At 22.6% G+C, this 17,270-nt stretch overlaps 7 protein-coding genes across 7 annotated transcripts; 4 read left to right on the top strand and 3 right to left on the bottom strand.

Annotated features, from left to right (window-relative positions):
* Positions 1 to 369: 369 nt before the first annotated feature.
* cgd6_500 (membrane associated HD superfamily cyclic nucleotide phosphodiesterase domain containing protein) lies at positions 370 to 6,273 on the bottom strand (the record flags this gene model as incomplete). Its single annotated transcript, XM_627432.1, has 1 exon — positions 370 to 6,273. The coding sequence occupies one exon, from the start codon at positions 6,271 to 6,273 to the stop codon at positions 370 to 372; it is 5,904 nt and encodes a 1,967-aa protein (XP_627432.1).
* Positions 6,274 to 8,158: 1,885 nt separating this feature from the next.
* Positions 8,159 to 9,472, top strand: cgd6_490 (zinc ZIP transporter protein, putative; the record flags this gene model as incomplete). The annotated part of the gene is made up of 1 exon (XM_627431.1): positions 8,159 to 9,472. One exon carries the CDS (start codon positions 8,159 to 8,161, stop codon positions 9,470 to 9,472), a length of 1,314 nt encoding a protein of 437 aa, XP_627431.1.
* Positions 9,473 to 9,698: 226 nt separating this feature from the next.
* On the bottom strand, positions 9,699 to 10,925 carry cgd6_480 (hypothetical protein; the record flags this gene model as incomplete). The annotated part of the gene is made up of 1 exon (XM_627430.1): positions 9,699 to 10,925. One exon carries the CDS (start codon positions 10,923 to 10,925, stop codon positions 9,699 to 9,701), a length of 1,227 nt encoding a protein of 408 aa, XP_627430.1.
* Positions 10,926 to 11,584: 659 nt separating this feature from the next.
* Positions 11,585 to 12,940, top strand: cgd6_470 (hypothetical protein; the record flags this gene model as incomplete). Its single annotated transcript, XM_001388262.1, has 1 exon — positions 11,585 to 12,940. One exon carries the CDS (start codon positions 11,585 to 11,587, stop codon positions 12,938 to 12,940), a length of 1,356 nt encoding a protein of 451 aa, XP_001388299.1.
* A 630-nt stretch (positions 12,941 to 13,570) lies between these two features.
* cgd6_460 (hypothetical protein) lies at positions 13,571 to 14,146 on the top strand (the record flags this gene model as incomplete). The annotated part of the gene is made up of 1 exon (XM_627429.1): positions 13,571 to 14,146. The coding sequence occupies one exon, from the start codon at positions 13,571 to 13,573 to the stop codon at positions 14,144 to 14,146; it is 576 nt and encodes a 191-aa protein (XP_627429.1).
* Positions 14,147 to 14,541: 395 nt separating this feature from the next.
* Positions 14,542 to 15,624, top strand: cgd6_450 (hypothetical protein; the record flags this gene model as incomplete). Its single annotated transcript, XM_627428.1, has 1 exon — positions 14,542 to 15,624. One exon carries the CDS (start codon positions 14,542 to 14,544, stop codon positions 15,622 to 15,624), a length of 1,083 nt encoding a protein of 360 aa, XP_627428.1.
* A 35-nt stretch (positions 15,625 to 15,659) lies between these two features.
* Positions 15,660 to 17,261, bottom strand: cgd6_440 (PP2Cc like protein phosphatase; the record flags this gene model as incomplete). The annotated part of the gene is made up of 1 exon (XM_627427.1): positions 15,660 to 17,261. One exon carries the CDS (start codon positions 17,259 to 17,261, stop codon positions 15,660 to 15,662), a length of 1,602 nt encoding a protein of 533 aa, XP_627427.1.
* Between the last annotated feature and the right edge of the window lie 9 nt (positions 17,262 to 17,270).

Below are 17,270 nucleotides of genomic sequence, written 5' to 3'. Positions count from 1 at the left end.
GGAGAAATATGAAAAAAAGGAAAAGGGAGGAGAAAGAGAGGAAAGAGAGAGGGGAAAAAGGAAATAAAGAAAAAAAAGAAGAGAAATAGGAAAAGAGAGGGGAAAAAGAGAGGAGGAATAGAAAAAGGGAGGAGAGATAGGAAACAGAGGAAAAAAAGAGAAGTAGGAAAAGGGAGGAGAGATAGGAAACAGAGGAAAAAAAGAGGAGAAATAGGAAAAGGGAGGAGAGATAAGAAACAGAGGAAAAAAAGAAAAGTAGAAAAAAAAAGAGAAGTAGAAAAAAAAAGAAGAGAAATAGGAAAGAGAAGAGGAAGGTAAAGGAGGAAGAGGAAAATAAAAAACAAATAATAAATATTTCAACTCTAAAAACTAATCAAATATCATATCATTTAAAGTCAAAGTAAACATTTTCATTAAACCATAATTCTTCAAATACTCTATTTTTACTGAATCTTCAACTTCTATATAATATTTGCTGTAATCTTTTTTATCAATATCATTTCCAATATTACTATTACTATTATTATTACAATCTTTCTCTTGTTTTAATAACAAAAATTTATCACATTTAATTTGATTAATTATTTTATTATATTTATTGTTAATTGTAATTCTTCTCTTATTTTTGCTTGTTTTTTCTAATACATCTTTTCCACCAATTGTATTATTTTTTAAATAATCCAGAGTAAATTTAAATAATTCACAAGAATTATTATCATTATTGTTATTATTATTATTATTATTATTAATAATAATATTATTCTGATTTAACCATAATTCTCTATTTTTTTCAGCTTGTTTAAGTAATATAATACTTTTTGGTATAATTCTTGATAATAATTTCCATTGTGGTATTATAATAAATTCTAAAAAACCTATTTGTGCTTCTATTTTTGTTATATCATCTTTTAAATCCATAAAAGGTGTAATAGGTAAACCAAATTGTGATTCTAATTTTGATTGATAATTAAATTCTTCTACTATTAATGATGACCATTTAGCACATATTGGAAATGGTGTAATTGGATTAGATATATCTGCAGCATGTAATAATGTTTCTATCAAAAATTCTTTATCCATTTTTATTAATAAAGAATTCTCATCAATTTCTCCCAACATTTTTATATTAATATTATTATTATTTAATTCTTCTTCATCAAAAATTAAATTTTGATTATGACAATAATAATAATTATTATTATTAATGTTATTATTATTATTATTATTAGTTGAAATAAATTCTTCTAAATTAGATAATAAAGTATTATGATAACTCATATCTGTTGATAAAACTGATCTAATAAATATTCTTCTAAAATTCTTCTTTTCAAAATCATTAAAATTCTTTCTTATATCCAAATCTTGACATTTATCTAATAATGAAAATATATAATTACAATGATGATTTTCTAAAATTGAATTATCATTATACTTTAATGCTAATTTTGAATTAGAAATTGTTAAAAAACAATTATTTACACCAGGATGATCAATATCATGACATAAAGCTGCAAATAATAATATGAATTTATTTAAATCATTTAATACCAACATTATACCAAAATTTCTTAATATTATATAACATACTTGTACAACTTGTAATGCATGAAATATATTATGATATGGTATATCAGAATTATAAGAATCATGTATTAAATCAAATAATGTTAATAATTGTTTATTACTCCAATTCCATTTACTATCAAATCCATAATATTTGAATAAATTTAATAAAAATTCTCTATGTACTGACCATCCATGAGCCCATATTGGAAATCCCCATTCTCTATATAAACTTAATGATGAATCAATTATTAATTTTTCTTTTGTATTATATAATTTTATTTCTTTTTTAAATTCATCAACAGAACTCATTCTACAGAATAATCTCTCATAATTTTGTTGTTGTTGTTGTTGTTGTTCTTCTTCTTCTTCTTCTTCTTCTTTTTGTTGTTTTTCTTCATGCTCTAGTTCTTCTAATTCTAATTCTAGTTCTTCTTCTTGTTTTGGTTCTTCTTGTATTTCTTCTTCTTCTTCTTCTTCTTCTTTATAATAATTATTATTTAAATTGAAATATTCTTCACATTTTTGATTATTTTGTTTTAGATACTCATTTTCACTTTGATAACATCTTTCTTTTTCAATTGATTTTTTTTTATATATTAAATTTCGATATCTATTTTTATTTATATTTTTATAATTATTATACTCATCTTTAATATTTTTATCAAATTGATCGAGATTTGTTGAATAATTATTGTTTTCATGTAATAAATTATCCAAGATTATTTTATTTCCTTCATGATGATGATTATTCATATTTGAATTATCCATTGGTGAAGAAGAAGAAGATGATGATGATGATGATGAAAATGTGGATTCTATTGAATTAATATTATTATTGTTATTACTATTATTATTATTATTATTATTATTATTATTGTTATATCTTTGCTCAAATTTAATTCCAAAAAAATTATTTAATGAATTTAACATAATTTGATTACTTTTATATAAATGATTAAAATTTGGATTTCTTAAAGATTTATAAAATAAATGAATATTTAATGTTAATAATTGTTGATGAAATTCTTGCATTATTTGATTAATTAATATTAAATAAATATACATATCTTTTTGAGAAAAATCTATAATATTATTATTATTATTATTAATATTTGAATTAACCAAAGATTCTGTTTCATATGACTCTTTTTCTTTAACTTCAACATTATTATCATTATTTGGAGATAAATATTCAATTGTATTAACACGATTAACCAATAAAGATGATGATATTGATGATGATGATGATGAAAAAGAAAAAGCTTTTGTCGATGCTAATACTCTTTGTCTTAAATTTGGTAATAAATTATTATTCATAATCAATAATCTTTCTTCATCTTTTGTATGACCATTATTTACAGAATTAAATGAAGAATTTGAAGATTTTGTTAAATCAATACTTGAATTATTTAATGAATTAATATAATCATCAGAAGATATTGTATTTACTCTTCTTATTGACAAATGATTATGGCCAATACCATTACCATTACCAGTGCCAATGCCATTACTATTACTATTACCAGTAGATAATCTGTGTTTACCAAATTCAATCTCTGATAATATATTTGAATTGTTATTAATACCAATTGATTTATCATCAAATAAATTATTCTTTTCCATTGTATGATTATTAAATTTCTTTTCTGATAATCCATGATTTAATTTCTTTTTATCAAAATTATTACTCAAACAATAACCATCTCTTGTTCTATTAATTAATTGTATTAATATATTAATATTATCATTCTTATTAAAAATGGGTATAAATGCAGTATTCTTAAAATTTATTTGAGAATTTGTAAACTTGTTATTATTATTATTATTATTATTATCAGAATAATTTATGAAAATATTTGAAAAATCCTTAAACTCATTCCATATATTAACACACTTATTTTTAAGAATATTTGAAATTAAATAATTTTTTGAACAAAGTCGTAATCCAATAAATTGTCCTGGTCCATAAATGCAAACAAATTCATTGCAAGATTCCATTACATATACTAATGTATATTGTGCAGGAGTAATTTTATTGATTAATAAACATAATCTTGAAATAACTTCAATTGATATTGTATAATCAAAATTGTCTTCATGTCTTATTCTTCTATTTGATAATAATGGTTTAAATACCCATCTGTATAATTCAAGATTCATATTTAATTGTAATGTATTAAATAATAATCTCTTATAATCTAAAAATAAACAAACGATTGCTTGAATTTCTGTAATTAAACTTTTTAATAATAATATATTTGGATTTTGTGGTTGTAAACAAATTACTATTCCAATCACTTTTGAATTTGTATTATTATTATAATCTTTTTGAATTCTTGTGTCTATAATAGGACAAGCAATAACTGGAATCTTAAAATTACTATATCTCTGATAAAAATTTGTAATTCCTATTTCAGTATCAGAAAATACAGAATTTAAAACCACTTCATTATTTTTTTCATTATTATTACCATTGCCAATATTACTATTATTCTTATTCTTATCACATATACAACATCTATTAATTATTCCATCATTAATAGATGGTGGTGAAACTAAGATCACTGGAAAATCACTCATTTTATCTGAAATCTCTTCACTAGATTTCTTTCCTTTATTTTGTATCAATTCAATTCCTGAATTCTTTCTTGAAATTTGTTGATTAGTATTATTGTTATTAAAATTAATACAACCAATATCAATATTATCATTTTTTGAAGAAAATTCTTCTTTATATGCTACTTCTGATCCGTTTCTACACATTGATAATTCATTTGTTTTATTACCATAATAAACATGTCCATCTCCATTTCCATTATTATTATTATTGTTTTTATTATTAACTCTTCCAAATCCATTACTTGAATCATTAAATGATGACGATGAAGATGAAGTTGAAGAAAATGAAGAAGAAGAAGAAGAAGATGATGATGATGATGATGATGACGAAGATAATGATGTTAATTTCATATTTTCAAGACAAATTGAACATTGAGTAGCTGTTGCAATATCACATGGTAATTGTTCAGCATCTTTTAATTTATTATAAAAATATGAACCAAATAATACATCATTATTCTGATTATTATTACTTAAAAAAATTTCCGACCTCTTTTCCTTATAAACATTATTTTTATTTTCATCATCTTCTTTAATAAAACTTGATTTTATTATATAATCACAAATATTTGAAGAATAATTAAAATAAAAGAAATTTTGTTTTTGACTTTGTGTCAATATTTCATTTAAAAAACTTTTCTTTTGATTTTGATTATCTTGCGAAGATTTTATATTATTACCATTAATGCTAATATTAAAGTTATTATTATTATTATCAATACTGTCACTATTCTTTACGAATTTCTCATTTTCAAGAATCTTTTCATTTCTAATCGAAAATCTTAATAAATCATATTCCATTACACTATTTCTTTGATCTATTTCATCCATCTCATTATTAAACATTGATTTCATATCAAATATATTCTTGTAAGTATTTGGTTCATTTTCTCTATTTGCTATTGATAATGGAGGAAATGTTGCTCTTCTATTAACTATTTTATCTTTATATCCACCAATAAAACTTAGTCTTTGATATTTTTTATTACTTGATTGAAAAATACTATTATTCCTAATTAAAGATGATCCTGTCTCAGATTTTCTTGCTTCTTTAAAATCTTTAGCCTTAGATTGAAAACTTTGTATTGAAGAATTTGATGTCAAACTTGAATATAAATGATTATGACCATTATTGTTAATAAAATTCTTTGATGATTGTCCATATTCCCCTATTGTTTTATATTTAAAATGAGGGCATTTATGCTCATTATGCATACATGTAGTTTTATAATCAACCCATTTATGTGTTAAACTTCTTGGTATATATGAGTTCCATGTTCCTTTTGATGGAAATGAACCAATTAATTCTTCAGTCTCTTCATCGTAAAATAATACTATTGATAAAGGTGTTTGAAATAATACTGAAGAATAAATACTTAATAATTTACATAATTCATAACCATTCATTTTTGACGTTAAACATTTTTCAAAATGTCTTCTTACTGCATTACATTTCTTTTCACATAAAAATTCATCATTATTATCATCTATAATATTATTTGAAGATAATGAAGAATTTATTGATGTCGGAGTTAATCTTCTTCTTGTCGTACTTAATAACGTATTTACATCATTATTATAATAATTATTAGGTTCTGGACTACAATATATACTTGAACCTTCTGCAATATTTGAAAGAGAATGATTTTGTACGCATCCAAAACTACTACTTCCCCTGTAACATACACTGTTATTGTAATTATTACTTAAATATGATAAATTACTTCCATATCTTTCTATTTGTTTTAATTCATCAAATAAATCATGTAAATTATGATTTGTTAACTGTTGATTGCAAGTTGTTTCACCAAATAATAACGGTAATAGTGATACCTTTTTGAAATCACAGAAATCTGATTTTTTTAAAATAGGTATTATACTTGAAGATAATGATTGAGATTCTGATAAAATAATAGAATTTGATTTACTTCTTAAAAAATCAAATGATGAGTTTGTTGATGAAGATGAAGATGAATTATTTTGTAATCCTGTTATTGAATCTGCCAATTTCTCTTTACTCCCACCTGTTGATAATTTTATTGAATCTTGAGAACTATGTATATTCATAGAATTACATTTATGCTCCATTTTTTCATTTATGGACAAAATTATTTTATTCAAACAATATTTACCATTAATTTATATAAAATATCTTTTTAATTTAATGTCTGAATTTGTCTTCAGAGAAAAAAAAAAAATAATTTCAATATTTCTTTCCTTTCTATTTTATTACATAAGATTATTTTAACTTATTAATTACGTATATATATATATATATACATACATAATATATATATATATATATTTTTTTTTTTTTGTTTAATAAAATTGCTTCCCATAAAAATCTGGCCTTTAAAAATAAATTTTATCAAAATTAGTTTTCATGACAATCCTTTTTTCTTTAATTGTTACTATATATTACACATTTAAAAAAGAGAAGAACTATTATCCATATAATTTGTTTTCTTCTTTATTGTATTAAAGAAAAAAAAAAGAAATTTGAATCTTTGATTTCTACCCACAATGCTATTCACTTTTGCATGCTTTTTTTTTTTTTTTTTTTTTTTTTTTCAAGTCTACTCACAATTCTCTTGTAAATTCCCCATTATTAGTATTTGGAACTTCCGCGCTTAAATAGTTGCTTTATATTGATATGAAATTATGAAGCGCCTTCATCTTTTTATTAATAATTAAATAATTATTAATATTATTACATTATATATATATATATACATATATATATATATATATTTATTTATTTAAATTTAGTTTAATGATTTTTTTTTTTCTTTAAAATATAAATCTGGCAAAAATTAAATTATTTTTCCCATTTCTTAACTAAACTTTTATTTTAGTATTTCATGCCGCATTGATCTTTTGATGAATGCAATAAGTAATATTAAAATTTTATTTTAGTATTGTCATCTTGAATTATTAATTCTTGAATTTTAATTTAGTTTATTTTGTTTTATTTTTAAATCAAACAAAATCATTCATTTTTGCTATTCACTTTTAAATTATTTGCATGTAATGCATGCAGTGATGTGGACAGAAAATATATATTTGATTACGTGTATAAATATGATGGTAGCAAGTTTTCCCTATACCGGTAATATTAAATAATTACGTAATATTAACAAAAATTCGTATTTAATAATCAAAAATGATAATAATACAATTAATATATTTTATGAATAAAAAACTAATGCATATTAATTTAAATTGTGAAAAAGTTCTATATAACTATAGTAATTGAAATAATTAAACAAATTCTCATTTTTTTGATAGATTTTATTCTTTTTTTATTTTATTTTTTTAATAAATCTAGATAAAATTGTATAATAAGTGACTTTGTAACTACATATTTGTTCATGAATTATAATTTAAGATTTTTCTTTCATTATATTTGAGAAAAAAACATCTAAATTTTAAAATCATGCTTTATAATTATATTTACTAACAATTTATCGTAATTTTTTAAATTTATACTTTAATATTTTAATAAATGTCTCGAAAGTATCAAAAGCAATTTTGGCGCCAATGTCCAAATACTTCATATATATTACTAGCCTCTAAATTAAGATTATTTCCTTTTTTTTTTTTTATGGACTGTAGGATTATAATTAAGAAAGAAGATTTAAGATAATAAATAATTTTAACAGAATTTATTATTTATTATTGTAATTATTTTTTTATTATCAAAATCAATAAATTTTCAATTCTTTATTCGAGATAGTAATGTGAGAATTAGAACAGCTGACTTTCTACAAGTTTAATATAAATAAAGTCAATCACTTCAGCTTAATACATTTCCAAGAATTATTAACAAACCAATTTTTATATTAATACTTGAAATCAAATATAATTTAATAAATACATTTATTAACCCAAACCTTTCTTTTTTATTTTTTTTTAACATAAAAATACGCCATTACTTTAAAATAGCAATAATAAAAGAAAAATTCCAAGTAAAATGAATAAATTAATATTAAGTAAAATTCTTTCATTTATTTCTGTTATCTTTGTTGGTGGTATTGGAGTATATATCCCAATATATATTGGATATTTGAATCCCATCCTTTTACAATATATTAATGTTTTTGCAGGCGGAACACTTTTATCTTTATCTCTTTGCCACCTTATACCAGAAGCTGAAGAAATTGTTAGAGCTAATGACATTAGTTTGAAATTTATTGGAGTTGAAATACCTATTGTTGCTTATCTAACTCTTTTTGGACTTACAATTATTTTATTCTTTGAAAAAGCATTATTTTCACCACAAGATGTTGCTCAATTCCATATGCATGATCATTCTTTCCCCCATAATAGAGACCATCATCATCACCATCATAAGGATCCTGGATGTGTTGGTGTAAGTAATAGTGATGTTTATTCCATAGTTAATGGTGAAAAGAAAAGTCATTATCATCATCATCATCGCAATGATAATAATAATAATAATAATAATAATAATAATAATAATAATAATAATAATAATAATAATAGCAATAGTAATAGTTTCAGCTTTACTTGTCCTTCAGAAGGTAATTCAGATTCAAATATTATTATTCCAATTAATTCGCAAACATGCGAATCTAATAATTATAATAATATGCATTATGAAGAATCTGATTCTAAAAACCTTGGAATCAAGTCTCCTTTAATAGAATCTTCAGAATTATATAATGAAAAGTCTAATATGATTAATAATCAACATCGTAATATTTCAACCTCACAAGTCTCTTTAAAACAAGAATCTAATATTCAAAAATCAAAAACCAATTCAACATTAAATGTATACTTTCTTGTTTCTGCACTTTCAGTTCATGCCATTTTTGAAGGAATGCTTGTTGGAATTTCTAAGAATCATATTTCAGTTTTAACCATTACTTTAGTTATTATTGCGCATAAATGGGTTGAAGGAATTGCTGTTTCTGCTGGAATCAAAAAACATACTGAAATTTCCAAAACTACGGTTAATCAATTATTAATATCTTTTATACTTATGTCACCATTAGGTATTATTATTGGACAATTATTCTCATATATTAATAGCCCTTTGATAAATGTAGTTCTCACATGCATATCATCCGGCGCCCTATTATATGTTGCTCTTGGAGAAATGATACTTGATGAATTTAATTGTGGTGAGAATAGAAAACAAAAGTTTATTCTTTTCCTTCTTGGAATTTTACTTGTTTCCATTATTAATATTATTCAACATAAACTTGGAGGATGTACACTACATCATCACCATCACGGCCATTCACATATTCATACGCATTAATATTGTGAAATTGCTCCAAATGCTTATTGAAGGAATATTAAGATAAAATAATTATACTTAAAAAAAAAAGGAATCAAGTGAAATACATAATAAAATGAAATATACTGAAAATCTTCTCGTTTTTTTTTCTCGAATTCATAATCATTATACTTTAAATATATTAATGATTTTGATATTCTGATTAATATTATATAAATATATATATATATATATTTAACATTTTTTTTTATAAAGTATTTTTGTTTGTTGATTTTACTATTTTAAAGAAAGAATTTAATGTTTGTTGTTTACTCGTACCAGAATTAATATTGGAAGTTTGAGATTTTTTTGTTTTGTTTGATCTCTTTGATGGAATTTCGCTTTCTTGAGAAACTTTTTCTCTTGATTTTGTGATTCTATTTTCCTTTTCCATCACAAAATCTACATCATCTTCAACAACCAAATAACCTGTCTTAGCATCCTTATACATTTTCTCTTTCTTTACTTTACTATGCATAATTGGTTCAACTTCCAATGGATCAAAATCTATCTTGTTTTCATTATCATTATTATCATTACATATTTTAGATTTACTTGTTTTTCTTCTTTTTGTTGGTTTACACTTACCGTCTTCATTTTGAACAAATTCATCAATACTATTTGTATTTTCATTTTCTTCATCTTTAAATAAATTAGTTATATTATCATTCATACTAGTATCAGAATCTTTTTTATTATTTGATTCTGATAAAATAACTTTTTTTTCATTATCAAACACATTCTTCATAGGATAAGGATCAGTATTATTTTCATTTTCCTTAAGATAACCATTCTTTTTCCATTGATCTTCTTGTTCATTTTCATTTTCGTTAATATTTATCTTATTATTTTGATTTATATCTTTATTACTACTAAATAATATAGGATATGGTTCAGTCTTAGATTTTATTTCAGATTGGTCTAAATTTACAGAATTAACATTACTTGATTCTCTTGACAAATTTGATTTTGTGTTAGCTATATTTGAAAATTTTGAATTCCATAACTCTTCAGATAATGAATTCTTTGCTTTAATGGACTTATATATATCATCACATTCTATATGAAATTGCAATGAGTTAGATTTCAAATTAATATTTTCTTGAGAATTCTCATTATTTTTTCTTGATGCCAATCCATATATATTCGATTTACAAACTTCAAATTCATTTAAAGATAAATCTGAATCATAAACCAATTTGTATGCAACTTCATTTGATGAAATATCTCCCATTACCAAATATACTAATTCTACTCCTTCAAAATCTTTTTTCTCTTCTGAAATATACTTTACAAATAACTTCAGAATATCTTTACAAATTTCAAAATTCTCAAATTTTGAATTATGATTACATAAACTATAAATTGACCATATTTGCTGTGTTTGTGAATTTTTCAAAAGATCCTCCAAAATCTGAAACTGTTCTCTGTACATTCTTTTCTATATACATGCACATATATAATTATATATTTTCTTTTTAAATTTCTTATACTTATATTTGTATATATAAATAAATAAATTCTCAATGTTTATTTTTTATATTTACAATTTTGAATTTTTATTTAAAATATTTTGCTTATATTCCAGTTAAAAACATAACTTTATCTTAAACAAAGTATATTTCAAACTCAAATCCATCAATTTATAACTGTATTATGAGAAATAATATATATTTTTTTTTTACTTCCTTACAATCCTTTAATTTTCTCGCACCTTACTTTTAATGATGTGGGCAAATTTACCGCCAAAACTGTTGATTTGATTTATTCTATTAGACTTTTAAGTAATATAGTATGAAGTTAATTAATTTATTAAATTCAGTCATAGAGATCAAATTTAATTATTGAAATTCTTTGTGTTGATTTTCCATTATAAAATATTGGAAATATTGATTATCGTATTTGGATGGATTATATGATTATTTTCACCATCGTATAGTAATATTAATTAATATATATATACATTGTTTTGTATTTTAGAAATTAAAATTGGTATTAACGAAATACTTTGAGAATTATTCTTTTAAATTTTGTACTTTTTTATTTTAATTAATAATATAATTAATTTATAGAAGAAAAAAAACTTGTTCAAAAATGGATCTTCTGGAATGTTTAAATATTTTTTATCTTTTAATATTATATACAATTCAAGGTCTTCCTATGGGCATTAGTTATTCCATTCCATTTCTTTTACAAGGTAAAATATCATATACAGAACAGAGTATGTTTGGAATGGTTGTACTTCCTTTCTCACTTAAATTACTTTGGGCTCCTTTGGTAGATTCAGTTTATATAGAAAAGATGGGAAGAAGAAAAACATGGATTATTCCAACTCAACTTGTGTGTAGTATTTTGATGATTATTGGTAGTTATAGCCCATTTCTTCCAACTTGGTTATGTGAGGAAGTAGGTATATCAAATTTAACGGAGAAATTATCACCAAACGTTACTTTATTAACAATATATTTTTCAACATTATACTTTTTAATGGCTACTCAAGATATTGCAGTTGATGCTTGGGCAGTAAATTTACTTTCTCCTCAGCATAAAAGTTTAGCATCAACTTGTAATATAATTGGTCAATCTTTTGGACACATTACGTCTTATTTGGGATTTTTATTCTTAAATGATCCAAAAGTATGTAATAAATATGTTCGTCCTTTACTTGGATTAGAAATTGTTGACAAGCCAATTTGTAAAATGAGTCAATTTATCTATTTCTGGGGTGTAGTTATATTATTGGTTACTATAATTACTGGAATACTTAAAAAAGAAGATAACTCTTACACAAACGTAATAGATAATAAAAAAGATGATGATGCTGCTCAAGAGGATCAAGAAGCTGAGCTTACTATTAAAGAAGCTTATTCTCTTCTATATAAAATTTTAACATTAAAACCAGTTATTTCACTAATAATTTTGCTCTTTATTATTAGGATACCATCAGCAATAACAGATTCATCTTTGGAATTTAAATTAATGGAATTTGGTATGAAAAAGAGTGAAATTATGCTTATTGGACCAATCTTGATTCCATTCAGTTTTATTACTCCGTTTATTATGACTAAATTTGTTTACAAAGGAAAATCCCCACTTAAATTTCTAACTATAATATTACCATTAAAATTAATACTGTCATTATTTTTTTGTTTGTTATTAATATGGTCTAGAATAATATATAAGCCATGGATAAACACAGAAGAAGTTGCAGATACACCAAATTTGTTTTACTATACTTATTTGGCTCTTTCAATTTGTTCATCAATTTTATGTGATTCACAATCACTTATATTTATGACTCTTTTTAATTTAATTTCTGRTSTACAGAYTTGCTGGAACYTACATCTAGCCTWAKCTCGAGATRCTARTAAACGAATTYAGGATATAAATGGCCAAAAAGTCTTAGTTTATGGCTTTTGGATTATACAAACTATAAATACTGTGAATTAAATGAAAATCCAATTGATTACAGCAAATTTTCCAATTATTTTCTTTTATTAATTGGAAATCCATGCAAAGTTGACTCTTTCTTTATACAATATTTATTTTGTTTTATTTTTGGTGTGATTGCAACTTTATTTATTTTCCCATCAATGATTCGCAGAATTGAAAACTTTAATTCAAATGAATGGAAAGTTCAAGATTTGAACTCATCAGAATCTTTACTGGAAAAGAAGAGCAAATAAAAAATTTGGAAATTTGTTCTTAAATTTTTCTTTTAAAAATTATTATTGTAATATATAATTAATTTAAATTCTTTTATTTAATTGGTTATTTCATTCTATAATTTTTTTTTTTTTGTTTGGTAGYGAKTYCGATATACGATAGTTTACTATTAATTTTTTTATTTAAATGCAATTGCCGGTCTTAAAAAAAAATTATGACGTAATTATTACGTGTCAAATTTTAATGCTAATAAAACTCTATACCGGTATACAAAAAAAAAATCCACATAAAATTAATAATAATAATAAATTACTGAATACACACAATATAAATTTCTTCTTTTATTATTTTTAATTTCATGGAAAAATTAGAATATTCCTTTAAAAGAAGATGATATTTTATCAAAATTTTTAAATGTTATATTTAAAAAAGAATCCAGGTATTTTATATGTTACGAGAAATAATATAATATGGATTTCTGATAAGGTTAAAGGTCAACCATTCGAAAGTATTAGTATTTTAAAAGAAAGTTATTCMAAAATTATTTCAGAAACTGATAATAATTTAAATTATAATGATGAAGTTAGTTCAAGTAAAAATAATTTAAATTTGGCAAATGATTTTGTTGTAGAATTATGGCAGAATCTATATGCACATAGAAAAAGAGACGATAAACGTCTTGTTGGATTAAGATTTGAAAATAAAGAGATTAAAGACAAAGTTAATTCTAACTTATTTATCGATATCAATCTTACATTAAATTCAAATGATGATTTTAACAATTTTTTACAATTAATATCAGATTGCCATAGTAAAGCTATTGAAAGATATAWAAAACTTCMAGAGCTTAAAGAAAAAAAACAATCTGAAAACTCTAATTCAATTGAAAATAAAATATTAGAATTTAATAAAGTTGAGAAAAATGTCAATAAAAGAATAGTCATTGAAAAAAAAGTTAAGCCAAAAGGAAAGTCACTCTATATACGATGATTTGAATCAATTATTACGATATAAGCCTGAATTGGATCAAATTTATAAGAGTTTAGTGCTTACAGGAAGTATGTCTTTAGAATCTTTTATTCAAATGCATCATCAAGATATACTTTTATCAAAAACACAAGAAAAAGGAGTTGAAAATTCTGATTTTTTTTTGAAAAGGCCACCAAAAGTTAGTATCACAAATTCTGGAGGTATTGATGTAACAATTACTGCCGATGATTTAAAGTCAATTCTTGAAGAAATGCCATCAATTAAAACAAAAATTAAAGAAATACGTTCCACATCGTTTGACAGAAGAAGAATTTTGGAATCGTATTATACAATCACCATTATTTTTTGATATACTTGGGCACGGAACTACGGTACCTAATAATAGTGATACATTAATGATTGGTGAGATTCCTAAAGGAGAAGAATTATTATATGAGTTGAATACACTTAATAGTAGTAGTAATAATAATGATAATAATGGTAACCAAACAAATGGAATAAGTGAATTACTTGGAAATTATGTTAGTTCTGAAATCAATCTATTAAATAATGATACTTATAAAAAAATAGGATATGGTACATTAATTGATAATGATTTAAATATTGCATCTGAAAAAAGTGCAAATATTAATACAGGATTCTTTGAAAGATTTAATTGTCATGGAGCTAAAATTCTTGAATTTACGAATTCTGGTAATAATGCAGTATTTAATAGACAAAATGAATTGGATTTTGAATATTCACAAAATTATTTACAAACTAAACAACATCCAAGCAATGCAAATAGTAATAGTCAACTTTTGGATATTAATCCTGTTAATTTTTTCTCATCATCCAGAAATAAATTAGATGTTAATATGAAAAAAGAAGAAGAAGATAATAATAATAATAATACTCGAAGAGTTAAATTCAATTTTAATAAAACAAATAAAAATAATAAGAATGACCATGATTCTTTATTTAATAATCCAATTTCCAGGAATGTATTATTAAACTGTACAAAACAAATACAACATGAACAAATTAATCAACTTGGATTGTTTAATAAAAATAATTTAATACAAAAAAAAAGTAATGAAATTGATTCTAAAAATCAAATTCTTTTTGAATTACAAAATAATCAATCTGATAATAATATCGATCAAATTAAAGAAGAAAAGCCTATTTGGATGCAACAAATACAACAAGAACATATACAAGCTATTGAATTATTAAAGTACTTTTGGGGATTATCATTATCTCCAAAAGATAATGATGAAAGAAGAAAAACTATTGAATCATTAAATAAAATTACTCATAATATTGAATTACTTGTGCATGATAATAAAAATATCTCAGCATCTTCATTAAGTACATTTGGACAATCTTCAAATACTATAAGAAGTATATGTTTACCTATATTAGAGACTATTAAATCAGCAAGAAATTTCCATATTAAACTGGATGAAATCATTAATTCACTATCAATTAATAAATAATTAAAATTCTAAATTATATTTCAAGTAAATATATTCTAATTTAATAATACCACCATACAAATTTGATTATCAGTTACACCTCTAAGCAAAGATTCTGTTACAATGGAATGTGAAATTATTGTTGAAATTATTTGTTTATTAAGTGTTGGATATTTTGAATAAACCTCATTTAATATACATGTTGCCATATCATTTAATTCTTCTTCTTGAAAAACTTGCCAAATACTATCAGTTGCAATTATAATAAATTTATCAGAATCAGAAAATAAATCAATACTAATTACTTGTGGTACATTATCAACTTCAAACTTATTTTTTAATGGAGGTTTATAAAAACCAAATCCTATTGCACTATTTACAATATTTTCATTATTATTACTATTAATAAAATTTTCATTATGAAATTTTATTATCTCATTATTTCTTGAAAGAAAACCTTTACAATTACCCAAATTACAAGAAAATAATACATATTGATCATCAGTTTCTGAATAAAAAATAAAACATGAAATTAAGCCTGAACCAACATTTAAAGATTCTTTTGGTAAATTTACTAGTATCTTTTTATCAATTGCTAGCATTGTTTTTAAGAAGATTTTGGCTAAATTATTTTTATTTAAACAAATTTCATTATCAAGATTTGTATCCAATTCTGTAACTATAAGATTTTCAAGTTGTGATGTTATATTACTACCATTATATCCATCTAATATACCAAAAAAAGATCCACTCGATAATTTTGAAATAAACCAACGATCATCCATTGTATTATTCATTCCTTGTTCATACCAGTATCCTATACCTTTAATTGGAGTATCATATTGAAATACATTATTTAATGTTTCATAAGTAATAATATTATCATTATTATTATTTTTTAATAATTCTGATTGATTTTCAATTTGGTTAATTATTTTATTCATTTCATTCTGGTTATATTCATTAATAATACCCTTTATATCATTCAATTTCAGAGAATATTTTTTAAATATTTTTGAATGGCCAGTTTCTATAATATTATTTAAACCATCAATAAATTGTTTACCTATATTACTCAATATATCTTGAATATTTATATCAATATTACTGTGATATAATTCATTTTTCATTGTTGTTGGAATAACATTTTGACTTCTTATTTTCATTACTTCATTCTCTAATATATCCAATTTTTTAAATATTGAAGTTCTTAATTGGTTAATTTCATCTTCTTCATTTAATTTAACTATACTTGTTTCAAATTCTGGATTTATTTTATCAAGTAATTCTTTATATTCAAGAAAATCATCTTTTTTTTTATTTCTGGTTAAATCATTATTATTATTATCCTGAATTTCTTTTGAAATTAATTTATTTTCATTCAAATCATCTTCAGTACATTCCTCTATCTTCAATTCATTTAATTTAATCCATAAATCTTTTGAATTTTCCTCCAAGTTATAATCATTATTATAATAAATATCTTCCTCTTCTTCTTCTTCAAAAAAATCATCATCAGATTCTAAAACTGCATTAATTGTTATTAATTGGTTTTTAAATAAATCATCTTTATAAATATCAAAAAAACTTTCTTCAATAAGTTTTGGAGTATGAATTCTTGAATTTGATCTACTTTTAGTAAATATCTTAAATTTCATGAGTAAACT

Source organism: Cryptosporidium parvum, chromosome 6, assembly GCF_000165345.1.
Source record: "Cryptosporidium parvum Iowa II chromosome 6, whole genome shotgun sequence".
Lineage (NCBI taxonomy): Eukaryota > Apicomplexa > Conoidasida > Eucoccidiorida > Cryptosporidiidae > Cryptosporidium > Cryptosporidium parvum.
The sequence above is the reverse complement of the archived record's forward strand: the minus strand, read 5'-3'. Positions and strand labels throughout refer to the sequence as shown.